The sequence below is a fragment of the Lampetra planeri genome, chromosome 30, assembly GCF_965212315.1.
Source record: "Lampetra planeri chromosome 30, kcLamPlan1.2.h2, whole genome shotgun sequence".
In the NCBI taxonomy this organism is placed as follows: domain Eukaryota; kingdom Metazoa; phylum Chordata; class Hyperoartia; order Petromyzontiformes; family Petromyzontidae; genus Lampetra; species Lampetra planeri.
The window spans coordinates 3,697,087-3,718,569 of NC_136136.1; the positions used below are offsets into that span (position 1 = coordinate 3,697,087).

General features: G+C 53.4%; 1 protein-coding gene across 1 annotated transcript; it reads left to right on the forward strand.

Annotated features, from left to right (window-relative positions):
- Window positions 1-1,286: 1,286 nt before the first annotated feature.
- On the forward strand, window positions 1,287-14,953 carry LOC144728810 (uncharacterized). Its single transcript, XM_078608480.1, has 2 exons — window positions 1,287-2,770; window positions 12,279-14,953. The coding sequence occupies exons 1-2, from the start codon at window positions 2,193-2,195 to the stop codon at window positions 12,871-12,873; spliced, it is 1,173 nt and encodes a 390-aa protein (XP_078464606.1). The 5' UTR covers window positions 1,287-2,192; the 3' UTR covers window positions 12,874-14,953.
- The last annotated feature ends 6,530 nt before the right edge of the window (window positions 14,954-21,483 follow it).

A 21,483-nucleotide genomic window follows, 5' to 3' on the forward strand; every position in this document is an offset into this window, starting at 1 on the left:
ACACACACACGCTCTCACACACACAGAGAAACACACACACACGCTCCCACACACACACAGAGAAACACACACACGCTCTCACACACAGACAGAAAAACACACACACGTTCTCACACACACACAGAGAAACACACACACGCTCTCACACACACAGACAGAGAAACACACACACACGCTCTCACACACAGACAGATAAACATACACACACGCTCTCACACACACACAGAGAAACACACACACGCTCTCACACACACAGACAGAGAAACACACACACACGCTCTCTCACACACACAGAGAAACACACACACGCTATCACACACAGACAGAGAAACACACACACACGCTGTCACACATAGACAGAGAAACACACACACGCTCTCACACACACAGAGAAACACACACACACACACACGCTCTCACACACAGACAGATAAACACACACACACGCTCTCACACACAGACAGAAAAACACACACACGTTCTCACACACACACAGAGAAACACACACACACGCTGTCACACACATAGAGAGAAACACACACACGCTCTCACACACACACAGAGAAACACACACACACGCTCCCACACACACACAGAGAAACACACACACGCTCTCACACACACACAGAGAAACACACACACACGCTCCCACACACACACAGAGAAACACACACACGCTCTCACACACAGACAGAAAAACACACACACGTTCTCACACACACACAGAGAAACACACACACACGCTCCCACACACACAGAGAGAAACACACACACGCTCTCACACACACACACAGAGAAACACGCGCTCACAGCGACACACACACGCTGTCACACACACACAGAGAAACACGCGCTCACAGCGACACACGCGCGCACACACACACACCGACACACGTGGCCTGGCGTTAAGTTTCCAATGAACCCGACACCTCGACCCTCCCTGCCTCTCTCCCTCCTTCTCGTCCTCCTCCCCCTCCCTCCTCCTCCTTCCTCTCCTCCTCCTCCTCCTCCACCACCACCACCGCGACTCCGAGTCTAAATCGCACGCGTCCCACCGACCGCGTTATCTCTTCACAGCGACGCGCAGAGCCGGCGACTGCATCCTCACTTCCTCGTGGCGACTCGCCGTCTCAATAGAAACGTGGACCCACGGTGTGGGGGGGGGGGTGGTGGAGGTGACAGGAGGGGAGGGGTGAGGAGGGAGGCGAGGGGCGGTGGAAGTAGGGGGTTGAGGAGGGGAGTTAGCGCTGGAGGTTGATTGGGGAGTGGAGTGGAGTGGGGGGGGTGTTCGGTGTTGCTGGAGGGGTGGGAGGGGTGGGGGGTGACTGTCTATGGACCGGGTAGGAAGCGCCGCGCTTTGCTCTGTTTGCGCACAGGCCTAAACAACGCAACTGCGGGGCAGCCGATGAGCGCGTTTAAAGTTGTGTTTTTGTTTTGCGAATCACGTCGCCGCGGCCGGAAGAGACGTGAACAACACGTGCAGCGGTAGACGCGGGCGCGCGCGTACCGATCATCGAGGCGTAGGATGGAGAGATACAGAGATCGATAGGTGAACGACGAGAGGAGAGGCAGATTGGAATATAGATGTACGGTAGGTAAGTAAATATAACTATATATATGCCTAGGCAGAGTTAGAGACAGGCAGACACAGATATAAACATCGATGTGGGATTGATAAAAGTACGTGTGCAGATATAGCGACAAGACAATATAGAAGTGTAGATGTAGCGATATGGATAGACGGGAAGCCAAGATTAGAGGAACAGAAACGCGTCCACACTCTACAACAACAGTCGCGATTCGCCCATACGCTAGGGTGACGTCACCACGACGGCTCTTGTGACAGGCTAGGTACACCTAGACACACACGCACACACAAGGAGACCGAGACGCACACACAAACACAAGCGCACACGCATGGACGCACAGGCACACAGGTAAATATCCCTCTCCTCTCGATAGTCTAGCAGGACAGGTGTGATAGGTGCTGTTAGCGAGCGTGCGCAGACCCACACACACACCCACACGCAGATCAATACCCAACACACCCATTACCCCCCACACACACACCAGCACATACACGCGCACAACCACAAACGCACACAGAGACCCACACACACGTACACAAGAACCCACACACTCCCCACCTCACAAACACACGCACGCGCGCAACACATCTCCGACCCACGCCGATGCCGTCTCACGCCGCCGCTGCCGCCGAAATGTCCTTCGGCTTCACGCAGGAGCAAGTGGCGTGCGTGTGCGAGGCGCTCCTTCAGGGCGGGAACATGGAGCGCCTGGGACGCTTCCTCTGGTCGCTGCCCGCGTGCGAGCAAATCCAGCGCAGCGAGAGCATCCTCATGGCCAAGGCGGTGGTGGCGTTCCACCAGGGCAACTTTCGGGAGCTTTACGCTGTGCTGGAAAGTCAGCCCTTCTCAGCGCGCAATCACGCCAAGCTACAGCAGCTGTGGCTCAAGGCGCACTACACGGAGGCGGAACGCCTGCGCGGACGACCGCTGGGAGCCGTGGGCAAGTACCGGGTGCGGCGTAAGTTCCCGCTGCCGAGGACCATCTGGGACGGCGAGGAGACGAGCTACTGCTTCAAGGAGAGGTCTCGGGGAGTGCTTAGAGATTGGTACGCGCACAACCCGTACCCGTCCCCGCGCGAGAAGCGCGAGTTGGCGCAGGCGACGGGTCTGACCACGACGCAGGTCAGCAACTGGTTCAAGAACCGACGGCAGAGGGATCGAGCGGCGGAGTCGAGGGACAGGTGAGGAGGAGGAGGAGGATGAGCGATGCTGTGGTTTGTTTGGTTTTGTGTTAAACACCCCGGGGTGATGATTGTGATGATGATGATTATGCGGTGAAAGAATTCGCTCGCCGGAACTTGTCATGTTGGTTTTCGCGTTGGTCGTCGGTTCGATTCGATCTCCGGGCGCGGCAGCTAAAACGATCGTCAAAGTGTCTTAAATCTCAACCACCCTTGCCCTCACCATGAATGGGTACACACCGCACGTCAGTATGATCGGCAGATGGCCAGCGGTGGGTGTAAAGTGTGGGGACTCCCACCTCTTGCAAAGACGTCTTGAGCAGCGTGGATGAGTCGACCGAACGTTCTCACCTGGGGCTCTTTTGGAGCTCCCTCCCAGTGGGAGCCCTTTCTGCTAGCAGTGGCGTGAGCAAGCACTTGCAGGGCCGCACCTTTATCTTGTGTTTCTTATTATTTAGTTACTATACCGCAGGATAACGCACCACAACCCGCACTCACCTCGTTACTCTCCGCCTAACACCTATTGGTCGTGTTTTACAAGCGACGCATTCTCTCTGCGTGGGACAGAGGTCGATTGCAGATATCTCAGCGGTAGCTCTGACACATCCACTTCCGCAGACGGTTCTGTAACAGGAAGGGTCGCACCGCTCTACCGGAGAACCGATTGGAAACTTTCTTTCGTCTGATGATATCACGCCGATATCCCCAATCAGGCTAATAATATTATTCCATAAAAAATAAAGATGAAAACATTTACAATTCTGACGATCACGAGCCCCCCTCAGTATTACGAGTTCGTGACAGTCAGTAGCGGCGCTCTGCTCGACTACTTTTGAGACGCGCGCAGTCGAGCGAGGGGCCTCACAATCGGACCGCGAGGCCGCTGGGACCTGCGGCATTGATTTGGGAGCACCGCGTGACCTTTGACCTAAGCGAGACGAAACCGTGACCCCGAACATTTTGTCACGGATGCGACTCGCGGTGGGTGACGGTGCCGCCTGGCGGACGCACCGCGGCGCTACAACCGCAGTGGTGGAGGAGCCAGCGTCTTGACGCCGTTGGGGGCTTAATGCGCAATCACCACTGCGGTGGTCGTGTCCGAGCTGGCGATGATTGCGGATGAAAATAAGACTTGCCCAACAGGCGACTGCAGGACGGGCTCGGGCTTGGAGGGGTGCGGGCGCAGTGGTGACACTCGCGACTCGCGGGACGAACAAAACCATGGTTCCACCTAAAGACGGAAGCTTGTGTTGCCTCCGAAACGTCGTGATTTTAATTTTAATTTTTTTTATTTTACTTTAATTAATTTTAATTTTTTATCTACGTGACTTTACCGAAAAAAACCCTAAGGAAACTAAACCATGGGTTTGATTCCCGACACGGGCGTCTCTCTGTATGGACCATCTTCTTAGGTTTTTTCGGTAAAGTCACGTAGAAAGTAAAATAAAATAAAAACAAAAATCACGACGTTTCGGAGGCAACACAAGTCTCCGTCATCAGGTGGGACCGTCACAGCCAGATTAGCTGTATCAAGGTGATTCTCTGTATGGAGTTTGTACGTTCTTCTTCCTCCCCTGTTCTGCGTGGGTTTCCTTTGGGGTCTCTGCTGTAGTCGCATGGCTAGTGACGCGAATTAAATAATGCAACTAGCATAAAAAATATAACTGGCCAAACAGCTCAAGTTACCGGCAAATTACTCAATTGGGAGTTCACGTAGCATGATGCACCTCCGATTAGCGCGGTTGGCTCGGTACGGTGCGAAATAAGTTCAGCATAGTACATACATGCAGTGTGATGGCTGTCGCGCTGTATGAGAAAGCCACTATCCAGCAGTGGATTGAGAGGGGGGGGGGGTGTGGGCTGTAAAAATTATAATTCGTGTTCAGTCGGTCAATTGATAACAGCCGTGAAATGCAACGCAAGACGAGATCGAAGAAAATCCGTCGACAGATCCAGGGTCAAATTGAAAAATACATTTGTTTGGCGATGCTACTGCTTCCGAGTTGGCAGTGGTGCATAGACAGAGTTAATAAATTAAAACTCACACTCGTGTATAACAGCACCGTGGCTTTGAAAGGGTGGAAAATAATAATACAATTTGTATCGGCTATTAAGAAGGGCTATTGCCTGAATGTTGCCTGTTATATACCGGAATACCTCGCTCAGCGTTCGAAATGCGTATCCTGGAGATGTAAGCGCTAATCGAATCAGCGCTCATTATACCATTGTATACAGGGGGATACGTTCCCAACAGCGTAATTTATTTCGTATGAGCAATATGTGAGGGCTTTAATTGATCATCGGTCATTGTGCTAATAATAATTAAGATTAAATATTATTTCATGAATAAATTAATACAAATGTATTATAGAAACATCCGTAAGTATTTTGCACTGTGCTCACGAATGCATAATACTGTACTCCTAGAGTACAATGTGTGTCTGCACACGAAACTACAACGCCAACGCTATTAATGCCGACTGTGCAATTATGTCAGGCGGAACGCATAAGCGGGGACAGGCGGAGCGCATAAGCAGGGACATCGCATAGCAGTGACAGGCAGAGCGCATAGCAGGGACATCACATAGCAGTGACAGGCAGAGCGCATAGCAGGAACATCACATAGCAGTGACAGGCAGAGCGCATAGCAGGGACATCACATAGCAGTGACAGGCAGAGCGCATAGCGGGGACATCACATAGCAGTGACAGGCAGAGCGCATAGCGGGGACATCACATAGCAGTGACAGGCAGAGCGCATAGCAGGGACATCACATATCAGTGACAAGCAGAGCGCATAGCAGGGACATCGCATAGCAGTGACAGGCAGAGCGCATAGCGGGGACATCGCATAGCAGTGACAGGCAGAGCGCATAGCGGGGACATCACATAGCAGTGACAAGCAGAGCGCATAGCGGGGACATCGCATAGCAGTGACAGGCAGAGCGCATAGCAGGGATATCGCATAGCAGTGACAAGCAGAGCGCATAGCGGGGACACACGTGCCTAGGCCAGGACTTGGTGCCCTGTTGATCTGACATGCCTGGGTATAATTACATGGCCACAGTTTGCGGGTTTCACGTGTATAGGGTCCATATCGGCAGGATGGTAAGGGGGTACGGGTGAGTGGAGGCGAGGGGGGTGGTGGGGGGGGAAGATGGTTTGTGGAGGGGTATCGAGGCGGGGGAAGGAGGGGAAGGATTTAGGTGAAGTCAGATGAAGGCGGTGCTAAAAATGGGAACCACTGCGAAATGTGATCACGTGGGGTCTTCATCCAGCAGTGAATTAATGATTGCTGCTGCTGATGATGAGTATGATTTATTATTCAATTCGCTTCCACCACCTACACAGCTATCCCAGCTCCAAGCTGCGACAACCTCTCCCACCAGAAGCACCACCACCAGCAGCAACAACGACGACATGACAGCGATGCACACAACTAGACGCATGCTCCATGGAGCGCAGGTGACAGACGGAGCGCAGGTGACAGACAGAAGCTCCGCCGGTGCAGGAATTTGAGGAAATCTTCTGGGAGAGAGCAACCGGAAATCGCTAAACGCACGGCGTCATGGGAGGGGGCAGAGGGGTCTATTCATACGCACGCGCTGACATACATATGCAAGACAAAGATCACCCGTATAGCCTTAACAGACTGTTGGGGCAAGTGCTGATCGCGAGGAGCACCTCTGGAGGACTTAACGGCACACGAGGAGGTGGGTGGCCAGCACCACGCCCAGCCGCCTTTGTCTCTCCAGCGGCGATGTTTTTACGCACCGCACCAGGTACTCATTTGAGGCCGAGTCGACCTTGGCGAAGTCCACCACCGGTTTAGATATTCGTCACCGATGTTGGTCGTGAGCGGGAATATGAACTCGGGTCGCCGGGTTCGTAGCGCAGCGCGTTAACCACTGCGCCACCGTTCCCCCACAACACACACGCTCGCTCTTACATGATTACAGGGTGGCTCGCATATAGACACGCCAGCCAGTTGAATAAACCAAATCCCACCCCTCTCTGCATCCTCAATTAACTTCTCTTAAAGCCCTTTGTCAACCCACTGGTTGGCCACGCTGGTCAATGAGGGCTGTATGTATGCATGTTGAACTTCTTTCGCACCGTACGTAGCCAACCGCACTAATCGGAGGTGCGGGGGAAGGACAATAAATTCAACACAAAAAGCAGTTCTAAAGAAATTAGTTTTCAAAAGTGTGGGGGGGCAAGCGCGGGGCGTGGGGGGGTTGGGTGTGGAGGGCGAGAGGACCAGTTCAGATATCACTCGTCACTGATGTTCACCGTGGCAGGGAATCGAACTCAGGTGGCCGGGTTCGTAGTGCAGCGCACGCTAATCACTGCCAACACCGCTCAGCCTGCATCGTCAAAATCGCGAGTTCGCTATTCGCCGTGCCCGCCTTGCTTGTATCCTACGCACGTAAGACGATGCATGTTGAACTTCTTTCGCGCCGTACGTAGCCGCCCGTGCTAATCGGAGGTGCGTAGACGGCAGTGGGCAAAGTGGGCCATGCACAGTACAGCTCAGTTGTCAATCCACTGCTGGATGAGGGCCTCCAATCCTGGGCTACCGCGCAGGACAGCTTGCCGAACGTGGAGCGCGATCGAGTTCGAATTCGGTTGTCCGCGTGCGGCGTTCGACTTGGTTTACACCAGCGACCTTCGACCCCGGGCTGCTTCCGTGACGTTATTTATTAACGACCATCGTCTCGTATTCAGCACGCAATCCATTGCGGCTCTTGAAATATTAAAGTTTCTTTTTTTTTTTTTACAGAATTTGGAGAGGGGAAAAAATTGATACTCTTGTTTTATTTTGGTTTGCGACCAACCCCCTCCCTCCTCCTCCCTGGTCTAGACGCACCTCGTGATTGATTTAGTCAGCGTCATCATAAGCAGCAACAACAACAACAACATGATTATCATCGTCATCATCGATTAATCAAACGTTATTTCTACCGCACTATTCGTGCAAAAAAAGCAATGCGTAGTGCTGTGCAGGCAATAAAAGTGAAATTGTAGGCAAAATAAAATCACGTTGTTACAAATTTCTAGCAAAGACATAATGCGAATAACGCATTAAGAAATGTTTAATTAGAAGCAAGTTTAAAAAAAGTCAGTTTTTAGATTCATTGTAAAAGTGCTTAATGATTGTGAAGCCCCCAGATCCCCTGTCAGGCTGTTCCACAGGCGACGACCGTCCACACTCAAAGCCGCTTCTCCCCCTAGGGTTTGGTCCTGGCCTTTGGGACCACTCAAAGACCGGTACCAGGGGACCTTAGTGTTCTTGTTGGTTCATATCTTAGAAGCATGGAAGACATTATACAGGTGCCAGACCATTCAACGACTTAAAAACCAATAGAATAATTTAAAATCAATTCTTTGACCGACTAACAGCCAGTGCAAGGATTGTAAATTGGGTGTTATGTGAGTGTTCTCTCTGCTTTTCGTCAGAACTCGTGCCGCTGTTTTCTCATCCCGGCCGTGCATGAATGCATTGGTTTTTTTTCTTCCGTCATCAGAATCATCATTACACTCATGAATGGCAAGCGGTCACAACAACAAAAATCATCATCAGCAGCAACAGCAACCATCATCATTATCATCATCGACAATCAATCGAGTGAAATGCGTAGAAATCATTCCGGTCCTCTAATAGTCGAATAGACACTTGGTCTGTGGTTGAATAAATACAGTTATCATCGTTGATAATAACATTGAGATCGAGGAAGCATTTCGGCATGAGAGGGTATCGAAACGCCGTCGGAAGGCGTTGCTCTCCTCCTGCGAATGATGACGTCCCACCCGCAAAAAGGGTCTTTAACGTCGCAATTCTCCCACACACAAAAACACCACCCCGCACACACACACACCCGTAGAGCGTGCGCTTTGCTCATTGTGGCGAACACATTGGCGAGCTCGCGCGAAGCAGCGGGAGGTGAGGAGTCTCAGCAACGGATCGGATGTCACTCGCCGACGACGCTTTTAGCAGTGGTCGCCACTCGATGTTAGGTCGTGGGGTTCGCCACCGGCACGCGCGCGCGCGCGTGTGTGGGGGGAGGCGGCAGTGTCGTGGTGAGCGCGCTGCGCTATGAACCCGGCGATTCGAGTTCTATTGCCGCTCACGGCCAACACCAGTGATGATTCTCTGAACCGGTTCTGGGTCTCCTCTAGGTCGACACAGCCTCGATGCGGTGTGTAAACATCGTCACTGGGGAGACAAAGGCGGCCGGGCGTGGTGTTGGCCACTCACCCCCAAGTGTGACGTGCCGGCCTTCATAGGTGCTCGCTAACAGCACTTGCCCCAACATCCTGTTAAGGCTATACGGGGGATTTGTGTTTTTATCTTTGTACACGCACGTGTATACCAACAACAGCGACTGCTGCCATTCGCCACCAAGTGGCGGTGACGGCCACCACAGCGCTTGTGCCAGGCTAGGTGCACCTTGAGGCCACGTGAAGTGTGGAAGGCTCGCTGCTCGCAGGAGGTCACGAGACAGATCCAGGTGCCATGGGTTGACCGACTGTGCCAACTCGGTACATCACACACGCACACACACACACACACGTGTGTACACCACACACACACACACACGTGTGTACGCCACACACACACACGTGTGTACACCACACACACACGTGTGTGTACACCACACACACACACACGTGTGTACACCACACACACACACGTGTGTACACCACACACACACGTGTGTGTACACCACACACACACACACGTGTGTACACCACACGGACACACACGTGTGTACACCACACACGATCTACCTCTAGCTTAATATCAGTATGACTTAGCTATATCTGGCAGTTCACCAGCAATGATTTTAGCAAACGTGGCTGTGGACGAGACACTGAATGAGCCCTTATAGAACGTCACGTGGGGGGGGGGGGCGGCGGGGCGTGTTGAGCAATCATCGGGCGCGTGCGGCGCGCAACGGGGAAGACTGGTAAACATGGAAACGGGCGCTATGGCAACGGCTCGCGAGCACACGGGGAACATCCTGATGGAGACAAGGGGGGACCCTCGCTCAGAGGGCGGGGTGGGAGTTCCCTTACCCCCACATCACTCATCATCTCCCAGCCCCCACCCCAACTTCCCCCACCAGCCCCACCACCGCCCCCACATCCACAAAACTCCACAGCTCAGTGCACGCTTATAGATGACCCCGTATGGACGCGGATCAACAGGGAGCGCGTCGCTCGCAACTCACACGCGGCGACTATAATTAGTCCCTCGGGAGACAGCAGGAATTGACACGTCACCCAAACCGCCCACCTGAGTTTCGTAAGTAAAACAACAACGACGACGACGACACTTTTAGCAGGATAATGTTCTACACCGGGGCAAGCAAAATAACATGAAGAGTAAAACATATTTCAATATCGAATTCGGTAAAACTATTTTTGTTGAAATATTTTAAGAGCCGCATTACGAGACGATACTTAACATGTGACGTCGCGGAAGCGGTCCATAAAGAGACACGGAGGGGTCGGCAATTTTGCGGACACTGTGCACGGTGGTGAAATATGGTCAAATAACACCGTAACGTCAAAGCGCAGGACCCCCTCCCCCCCCCCCAAAGCGCGGGGCCTGAGGCGGTCGCCCCAGTTCGACGGCTGTGCTACTCGGCGTGATCAGTTGCAACACGTGCTTACCCCCTCGACTGCGTTGTGGGGTTTTCTCCGCGGGGCACTCAGCCTTCGTCACACGCGAAACAAACCTCGTGAATGGAATTGGGCCAAACATCCGTATGGCAGGACCCTCCTGACAATGAGACTTGAAGCAACGCGCGAATGGATGGAAGCATTAAAACCATAATGCGCAATTGTGTTCACCCGACAAACGTCATCCATCTGCCTCATCCATCAACGCGCACACTACCTGCACACACTGACCGACTAACTCCACACACACACACTAGCCTACACACAAAGCTGAAGCCCCAATGATTCGTCGGACACTGCGTCTCATTCGTATCTAATCCTTCTCTCCAGAGGAAAATTAAATCAATTGTTAGACGACCCATCGGCCGCACGCCCTCCTGGGAGTGCGTGATATCAGCAGCGTTGACTCAATGCAAGCACAACTCTGGAACCGCTCTCTGCATCCAGTGTCTCATCACCAGAGTCAGGCTTGCGTACGACTTGCATGTTGTTTGCATGCGTTGTACATGCGAGACAAAGATCCCCCGTATAGCCTTAACAGACTGTTGGGGCAAGTGCCGTTAGCGAGCAGCACCTGTGAAGGCCGGCACGGCACACGAGGGGGTGGGTGGCCAGCACCACGCCCGGCCGCCGTTGAATTTCGAGTGGCGATGTTTCCAAACCGTACCAGATACTAATTTGAGTCTGAGCCGACCTAGGAGAGGCCCAGAACCGGTTCAGGTAATTGTTACTGGTTCTGCCGTAAGCGGGACTCGAAATCCGGTCGTTGGGTTCGTAGCGCAGCGCGCTAACCGCTACACTACTGCTACACTATAATACACACACACACACTACGTCACCCACTCATCGACTACACACTAAACCCGCACACCCCTTCACAAACCCACACTTTGATACACACACACCCACACACTGACCCATCCACACCCCACGTCACCAAGTAATGCAATTGTTAACATATTTGTTAATCTACCCAGAGACCCACACACCAGCCTATCAGACGGCCCACAGAATAACACTCAGCCGCCCATTACCCACCAAATGAATAAGCCACGCATTTACCCATCGCACTGACTGACCCACCCTGCACAGCAACACACCCATTAGCCCACCCACACACTCACCCACCCATTTACCCACCCACCCACCCACACACTCACCCACCCACTTACCCACCCACACACTAAGCCACACGTGGACCCACCCACCCACTAAAGCCCCGCCACTAATCTATCGTGTGATTAACTCCACACAGATGGAACTCGAAAGACGCCGATGCCCTCTACTGCCCCCTAGAGGCACCGAGTTGTTACCCCCAAGTGCCGTTGTGCGGACATCTCCCAAAAGTGTGTCGGTGTCTGTCAACGTCTCTCTCTCTCCGTGTCTCGCGGTCTGTCCGTCTGCCTCTCCCTGTCCGTCTGTCGAGGGTTTCACGCGGAGTGGTCGCGAGTGTTTTTTTTTATTTTGGTCGCAGCACTGCGCCGCTACTCATCCTCGAAGGCTTCCGGCTCACGATTCGAATCGACGATCGCTTCGAAGGACGACCACATCTTTTGCGTTCTCAATGCGTTCTCAAATAACAAGAAGAGGCATTTGTTTCGAATTCAGTAAAACAAAAAAACAACATCTCTATATGTCAATGCACTGTGGTGGTGAACACGAGACGGTGGCGGTCCTTAATAAACAACGGTCACGAAGCGGCCCTTAAAGAGTTGCCGACTCAACCAACGCGAATATCTCTCTCCAACTCTCTCTCTCCATCTCCCTCTCTCTCCAAACTCTCGCTAACAACTCCCGCGCGCCGTGCGGCTTCGTTACAGAGACGGCAGCGACAACGCGGACGGGGACAGCACGGCACGACCCCCCGGGAACACCACCACCACCAACATCTCCACCGCCACCACCACCACGACCACCACCGCCAGCGCATCCGCGTCGAGCGTGACCGCGGGAGGAGTCGCCGGGCGCTCGGCCGGTGGCGGCTCCCTGTCGGGCACGGAGGACGAGGAGGGTTCGACCCCGTGCCAGTCGCCGCTCTCGCACCGGGAGGCGGCGGGGCCCCCCTTCCACTCGCGCGGACACCACGACGGTCTGGCGGCGGCCGCGGCGGCCCTGGAGAGGGAAGGCTACGCGCTCATGGCCGCGTCGGGCCACGAGGGCGACGGCCACGGAGGAGGCCCCTTGGACGAAGGGGACCCACAGGGTCCACACCCCGCGCCGCTGAGCTGCATGGCTATGCTGTCGCCACCGCCGCCGCTGCCGCCTCTGCCCCATGCTCAGCAGCACGGGGGTCCGGACCTCGCGTTTGGAGACGGAGCGCTGAACGGACAGCACAGCTACGCGGATCTCTTTCCGCCCTCGACGGAGTCGCTGCTCTACTCGCTGTCGGCGAATTTGCTCGAACTGGGTTCCTGAAACGGCGGCTGCTGGCGTCGTCGACGAGATCCGAGAGAGCGAGCGATCGATCGATCTTCGGGTCGATCGTCAATTCCTTCTTCTTCTCCTCGTTCTTTCGCACGGCTGCTGGCGCAGACGCGGCGAAACGACGGCTCCAATTTCACGCTCGGGCGGTCAAGCCCAGGCATCGCGCGTCGGCAGCGGCGAAGCGCTGTGTGTGTGCGTCACTGCTGCGATGATTGTCAGCGCTCGAATCGCGGTTGATCGCAAATTCGACTGCGAACATTTTCCCGGCTCCGCACGCGCCGCGCGGTCAACGTCCCCTTTGGCGCACGGACGCAGCCGAGCGCGCCGATCGATGAGCACGTGCCTGCCTACCCCGGTGCACCAGCGTTGCGTAAAATATTCGGTGTGAAACCTAAGCCCTTGTTATATACTGTCTGTAGAGTATTATGTATACTGTCTGTAGAGTATTATGTATACTGTCGTGGGGCTGCGCGGTGTGCGGGAGAGTGCAGTGGCGCGTGATGCTGTACGATGGGTATGATGAGTCCCTTCTAGCGCCGATTCGATTCGCGCTCACTGCTCCTGGAACGCATCCTGAACGCGTTAAGCGAGCTCTCTGCCTTCACTGCAATGCGCTCCCCACGTCTCTGCTCCCCGCCTTCACCAAAAGCCGCGCTGACCGGCGTGGCGAAGTATGGGTCGAATAACCCGCCCCTTTCATCCAGCAGTGGATTGACAAAGACGTGTGACACTGTGTGCTTGCAGCGAAATTCAACCCAACGAGTGAGGCTATTCGTTGTTGACGTCGATGCCACTGCGTTGGCGGCGGTGCAAAAGCATAATCAACGGCAATAACATAAGCAACACCCACTCGCATACCGTCAGTGACAACAACATTGTGACCTTAAAGAGGTAAACGAAAAACAATATGGTCCTCATTCGCAGCACGCCAGTTTTCAAGATGACGCGCACACGGGGAGTTGTCGAATCACGTGGTGTCGTCGATCTTTGAGGCTGAATGTTTTGGTGCAAAGTGTTTGGTGAACTCGAGGCCACCTCCACCTGTGCCCCCTAAACTTATCTTCCCAGCGCTCGAGATGCCCGCCCCCCACGCCTTCCCCTCCACCCCCACCGGTGTGTGTGTGTCTGTGTGTGTGTCTATGTGTGTGTCTATGTCTGTGTGTGTCTGTGTCTGTGTGTGTCTGTGTGTGTCTGTGTGTGTGTCTATGTGTGTATCTGTGTGTGTGTCTGTGTGTGTGTGATGTCGTTAGTGTTGCGGTTAGCGCTGCACTGCGCTACGAACGCGGCGACCCGGGTTCGATTCCCGCTCACGGCCAACACCCAGTGACGATTGTCTGAATCGGTCCTGGGCCTCCCCTAGGTCGACTCAGCCTCAAATGAGTACCTCGTGCGATGTGTAAACATCGCCACGGGGGTGACAAAGACAGTCGGGCGTGGTGCTGACCACCCCACCCCCTCGTGTACCGTTCCTGCCTTCATAGGTGCTCGCTAACAGCACTTGCCCCTACAGTCTGTTAAGGCTACACGGGGGATCTTTGTCTTTGATGTCGTTGCCACGCGCCCGTGACCTGACGTTGGCCGTGATCGGGAATCGAACTCCCGTTGCAAGGTTCAGAGCAAAGTGCGCCAACCGCTGCACCACCCATCCCCCCACCTCCCCCAAATACTCAGCACCATCCTTGATATTAACCAACAAGAATATGACTAATGTACCAACCTTCATGTTTTACGCTTCATCACCATCACCAATCATGGTCTATCCACTGCTGAATGAAAGCGTTCCGTCGCCACGTCTCTCACGGTCTTGCAAGTCGTTGCAAAGTTCTGACCTGCCCCTACTGGACGCCTTTGCAAAAGAGCTTCATAGCTCATCGGATTCCTCCTCCAGTATTAATATTCTGCTTTTTGATTCTGCAAATGCCGCCGCCACAATCAATCTCGCTCCATTATCCGTTCGATGGTGGTTCGCTTGGGCGTGTTCTGTCATTTTGGCCGTCTTGCACGGGCCGATATATTGTATTGAACGAATAATATTAATCATATTGGAGAATAATAAAATGGTTCATTTTTCCGTTCGACTCTCTGGCGAAAACTTAATGCCCGCTTTGTCGACGTCGGCGATTCCGCACCCATGGCTCTTACGATCTCGTGAGATTGTAAACGATTAATCGATTCGAATAAAATCGATTATTAACGCTCGCGATAATGCATCGAATTGCGCGTGCATTAATGACCTTAGTACGCGTGGGGGGGCGGGGGAGTGGTGGCGCAGTGGTTAGCGCGCTGCGCTACGAACACAGCGACACAGAGTTCGATTTCCCGCTCACGGCCACCAACACCAGCGACGATTATCTCAACCGGTCCTGGGCCTCCCCTAGGTAGACTCAACCTCAAATGAGTACCTGGTGCTGCGTGTAAACATCGCCACCGGGGAGACAAAGGCGGCCGGGCGTGGTGTTGGTCACCCACCCCCTCGTGTGCCGTGCCGGCCTTCATAGGCGCTGCTCGCTAACAGCACTTGCCCCAACAGTCTGTTAAGGCTATACGGGGGATCTTTGTCTCGCATGTATAACGCATGCAAACCACATGCAAGACGTACGCAAGGCTGACTCTGGTGATGAGACACTGGATGCAGAGAGCGGTTCCAGAGGTTTTGCTTGCATTGAATCAACGCTGCTGATATCACGCACTCCCAGGAGGCCTTGCGGCAGATGGGTCGTCTAACGATTGATTTAATTTTCCTCCGGAGAGAAGCATTAGATACGAATGAGACACATTGTCCCCAGAATCATTGGGACGTCTCGTCTACGCAAGCTTCAGCTTTGGCGAATGCCGGACAAGATGGAGCAGACAGACAGACGGACGGACTCGCTCGAACCACACGGATAGAATCGATTAATTGAACCACTCGCGGTGGTTGCAACGTGACGCGCCACCGGTTGCGCAATGGACGTTAAAGATCCCGCGGCGGCGTTCCGGGCAGGAGAAGACCAATGTCGTGCCGGAGCCACAGTCTGCGTGGGGACATCTGTGAAACGACTGTACGTCTTTTGGGGGGGGGGGGGGGGGGAAGAGCTTCATAGCTCATCGGATTCCTCCAGTACAAATCAAAATTCCGATTCTGAATCTGAAACATTGCTCCCAAATTATTTAAATAACAGCAACATCAAGACTTAAAGCTTTCGTGACTGCAGGAATTCATATTCATGGGTATTTCGGTAAAGTCACGTAGATAGGTTCAAAGAAAATAAAAATGTAACAAAAAACTACGACGTTTCCATCGCAACAGAAACAACCGTCTCCCGATGACAGAGCCACCTTTCATCGGGAGATGGAGTGAGTCCCCAAGGCAAAAATAAATAGAGAATCTACTGCTACGCAACATTGGAATGCACGAGATAAGTTGTAAGTCAGCTTCTGGGGGCTATTAACAGTTATATATACAGGGTGTTTAATTTTTTTCAAAAAAGTATATGGGCCGATCGCTATTGTTGCAAATTCTCAGAAGTGTAAACATTTTTTTAAAGCACCCTGTATTATATCATCGTCGTCATCATACTCAACCGGTCCACGTCCTGTCTCCCACTGCATCACTGCAGCGGCAGCACCAGCTGCCATTAGGTGTCACATTCGCTCCAATTGCCAATTTGACGGCGATCTCAGACAAAGGGGGGCCACAATGCAGTTCGCCATGATTTGTTTTTTTTTTAACGAAGCACAAATGGCTGCGTGCCTCAACCTCACGCGTTCGTGCGACTCGCTTGAAACTTGCACTGCCCTCTGTCGACAGCGTTAGATCATGAGCCTCAGTGAATCGATGAACATTGATCAATCGAGGATTTGTCATGGTTGCATCGCTTCAAATACCTTGGCACACGTCTGTATGAATGTAGAACTTCGTTCGCACCGTACACAGCCAACCGCCTTAGTCGGAGGTGCGCCAGGGGGGTGGGGGGGGGAAGGCCAACAAACTAAACACAAAAAACTGTTCTAAAGGAATTAGTTCGTCAAACAAGAGGATTTAAAATTGCACAGCACCCAGTGGCTTCTTAATATCGGAAGGAAGAGCGTTCCAGACGGTCGCAGAAGTGCACCTGAAAGTGCGCGATGCAGTGACCGTCTTTGCTCGATCGCCAGCCGCCGCGTTAGAATGTGAAATAATTGTAAAGAAATGTTATTCAGACCGAACTTGTGTGAGTCATTACTAGCTCCGTCCAAAAGAATAATTGAAGCATTTTAAACATGGCGCTTATTTTTTCTCCGACGTGTAAACGCTGATTTAATTGTCCGATACCACCTTAACATATTGAGGATCGCAGAGCTTGGGCATTTGTTGGTAGCGCCGGTTCCTCGCCGCGTGGCTCCTCGCTCGTCTGTGGTTCCTGCTCCTCGCGCCTCTGAGTCGTTGAGATCATCATTCTTTTTCTTATTATACAGTGTCATAATGTGTGTTAGCAATATAATGAGAATAATACGTTTTTCACAAGGGTGTTAAATATACATGTGTATATAATGACGTCTTCTGTTCGAGCGGCCGTAAATACTGCATTGCCTAAATTACTGATCATCATCATCAATCATCATCAATGATCTTACGCTATCGGTAGAGTTGGCAACATTTAAGCAACGTCGTTCACCACCCTGTAACCTCGCGACCAAATTTCCCAAGAGTGAGGGACCCCCATTTGATGTCGGACCTCGCGAAGCGAACCGGGACACGTCGCGGCTGTCAGAGGGTTGATGGATGGTGGGCAGGAAGAGCCTAATAACGGAGTGGCAGCCAAGGAATGGAACCCGCTGGAGAGCGGGAGTCACCGCCGACGCGGAGATGGAGCAATGAAATCAGCTCGCGTGCAGGTGCAGGATGGAATTTGGGGGTGCCACGGTGGCGAGACGTTGACTACCTCGTCCCGTATACAGGAGGTCGTGGGTTCGATCCCTACCCTGGCGCCTGTACATTTTGAGTTCATGTGCCTCGCTCTACGTGGTCGCGTGGATGTTTCTCCGGGTCCTCCGGTTTTCCCCCTCCACATGTAGAATCGTGCGTTTAGATCATGTGGTTGCTATACATTGCCACGTGATAAGCCACTTAATTGAGCTATAATTTGTGGCCAGGTGGCTTTTGAAAAGGAGCTATATAGCTCTGTGGGCCTTACCTGGTAAAAGAAAAACCCAGTTTTTTAGGATTCATCGCAAAGACAGTGAAAGGTGGCATCAGCGGCTTGAGGAAGCCGCCATCCAGTCGTGGATTGATCATGGCCGATGATGAATGACGATAACTTATCTCCCAAGGCTGATGAACCCATTCCTTATCGAGGGCCAAACATGACCTTTAAATCTTTGGCGGACCACAAATTAACACAGACCTTTACCGTTATCCCATCGTAACGCGAAACATAACGAGAGTTCACCTTTCCACAGCACGCTAATATATACACACACATTAAAACCGTCTTTGTCTCGTCTAAAATACCTGCCCCCTCTAGTACCCGATTAGTGTGCGGCTAAGACGCGTGCACGTGACCGACACAAGACGACGGTTCGGCGCGGGCGTTTCCCGGAGCGGTTCGGCACTTGGCCTACGTACGGTGCGAAAGAAGTTCAACGGACACAAACACGCACACGTATAACGTGCAAGATACAATCGAGGCGAGCATGGCGAATTGCAATCTCGAGATTTTAACGATACAGGGGAGTGGAGCGATGTTCACAGTGCTGGCACTACGAACCCGGCTACCCAGAGTTCAGTGGTTGCATGCATCACGTGGGCCGTACGCAACAAAGTCGCGGTTCGATTACGGCCCGCGGTCTCAGCGCCCCCCCCCCCCCCCCCCCTTGATATGCACACCTCCAGTGTTCGCCTCTTGCGCCCTGACTTCTGCTCCAAGCTCAATTCAAAAGGGATCCCTTTTCTCACAGCAAACTGTCCTTTCATGTCCCAGGTGCCGCGAGTGGCGTGTCACTGACCTGCCCTTTCGTGTCGCTGTCATCTACACAACCGCGCGCATGCCCGGCCGGATGGAACTGGTCACGTTTTCATTAAGCTTCTCATTTTATTTTCAAACCAAAATTCGTCGTTTCTCGTTATTTATTTGCGACACATTATCCACTGAAACGCCAAAGCGCAACAAATGCAAAGGCTACACAAATCCCCCGTATAGCCGTAACATACTGTAGGGGCAAGTGCTGTTAATGAGCAGCTCCTATAAAGGTCGGAACGACACACGAAGCCGGTGGGTGGCCAAAACCACGCCCGGCCGCCTTTGTCTCCCCAATGGCGATGTTTACATTCCGCACCAGGTACTCATTTTAGGTTGAGTCGACCTAGGGGAGGCCCTTGGGGACTGGTGCTGGCCGTGAGCCGGAATCGATCTCCGGTTGCCGGGTTCGTAGCGCGGTCCGCTAACCACTGCCCCATCGCTCCCCCACACAGTGACACGAACAGACACAACGACCCACACGGACGACACGCACAGACACACGCAGCGGCAGGTACACACACACACACATTGACAAATACAAACACACGCAGATAATAGCAAGCACACACAGACACAGACGCACGCGACTTGGTACGCGTGATGATGACGACGACGCTGATGTTCGCGGGTGGTGAGGGGTGGTGGTGGTGGGGGGTCGACAATGGGGGGAGGGGTGGGTGGGTGGGTGGGGGGAAGGGTGGGTGGGGGGGTTATTTAATTTTCTGAAACCCGATCCGTCCCGGAGCGAATTTGCGTGCGGAGCAAATTAACTCTCCCACGGGGCTGGAGAAGCGGCGTTTGAATGCAAGCAAATGGGGGGGGGGTGGTGGCGAGCCCCGGGGGGGGCAAAATTATTACAGCGGGCGGAACGAAACCTGAGCGCACCTGTGCGGCGCAGGTGACGAGCTCTCATTGTTGACTGTTGTGGGAGGGGAGCAAGGGAGGCCGGGGGGGGGGGTGTCATGCGACCTCGCGGGAGTGAGTAACACAATCAGCTCCCCCTTGTGTGTGCTGTCAGCGCCGCTCGACTACTGCCTTTGTGCGAGTCTGTAACTCAACCCCCTTAGCATCCCTTCCCATTCCCCCCACCACCACCACCCGCCCACCCACCCCAGCCGCCACATCTCCCTCTGTGTGTGTGTGTGTGCCGTTCACCCTGTGTTCCCCATCTCTGTTCCCGGGGCCACGGTTTGCCCGTAGTGAGTCACTGCGTCCGCGTAGAGCGCAGGAAACATGAGCTCGAGAGATAGACGGGAGAGTAGCCCCCTTTCCTCCTACCCCCCTACCCCACCCCCCCATTGTTTTTGGGGGCGCGTTCTTCACTTCGCAACAGCACGTGTAGAGGTTTCAAAAAAATTATAATAATGTGTTTTATACATCACTAGCTTTTCGCGACGTGGTTCGGAGTGAGTGCTCTCTCCCCGGTAACAGCTGGCGAACGCGCGGCGCGCGGTGGTCCAAACGCGAAGCGTGACCCCTGCGAACGAGGCCGGACGTTGGCTCCAATTCCCGTGTCCATCGCCACGAGCGGCGAATCCCCGGGACGATGCCGCCGATTACTGAACACGAAGCAGTCTCCCTCCTTAATCTCATTCGGTTCCTCTCGTAAAGCGCCACCTCTTCTCCACTGTCCCAGAGACTCAACACCGCACGTTGACTCAATATTGCTCATAGACTGAACACTGCCCATAGACTCAACACTGCCCATAGACTCAGCACTGCCCATAGACTCAACACTGCCCATAGACTCAACACTGCCCATCGACTCAACACTGCCCATAGACTCAACACTACCCATAGACTCTACACTGCCCATCGACTCAACACTGCCCATAGACTCAACACTGCCCATAGACTCTACACTGCCCATAGACTCAACACTGCCCATAGACTCTACACTGCCCATAGACTCAACACTGCCCATAGACTCTACACTGCCCATAGACTCAACACTGCCCATAGACTCTACACTGCCCATAGACTCAACACTGCCCATAGACTCTACACTGCCCATAGACTCAACACTGCCCATAGACTCTACACTGCCCATAGACTCAACACTGCCCGTAGACTCAACACTGCCCGTAGACTCAACACTGCCCCATAGACTCAACACTGCCCCATAGACTCAACACTCCCCATAGACTCAACACTGCCCCATAGACTCAACACTGCCCATAGACTCAACACTGCCCATAGACTCAACACTGCCCCATAGATTCAACACTGCCCATAGACTCAACACTGCCCCATAGATTCAACACTTCTTCTGTACATGAATCAGTCCCCCGTAACCTCCTTCCGTCCCCCTCTTGAAGCCTCACCTCATCTCCATCGCCGATTATCTTCCCTCCCGTCGCCCCTCCACTCCTTTCCGTCCCTCCCCTGTAGCCCTTTCGTGCCCCCCTCTGTCGCTGTCACTGATCCCTCAGCCCTTGCGGCACCAACCCTTGCCATCCACGCCTCTCCACTCGGTTGTCACCGTTTTGCAAGCCGTGTCACTGAGCGTCTCGAGTGGAGGTGCTCGATGAACGTGAATTAGATTAGATTCGGATGTTTGGTGGTGACGCGAATCTGACCTCTAAATTCTTGCAGCGAATGAAGGCGGGGTGGGGGGGAG

Bases quoted from the DNA above. Each gene is read 5' to 3' on its own strand.
- LOC144728810 (XM_078608480.1), top strand. From the start codon at position 2,193: ATGCCGTCTCACGCCGCCGCTGCCGCCGAAATGTCCTTCGGCTTCACG. The intron at 2,771-12,278 runs GTGAGGAGGAGG...GCTTCGTTACAG, and splicing joins GCGGCGGAGTCGAGGGACAG to AGACGGCAGCGACAACGCGG.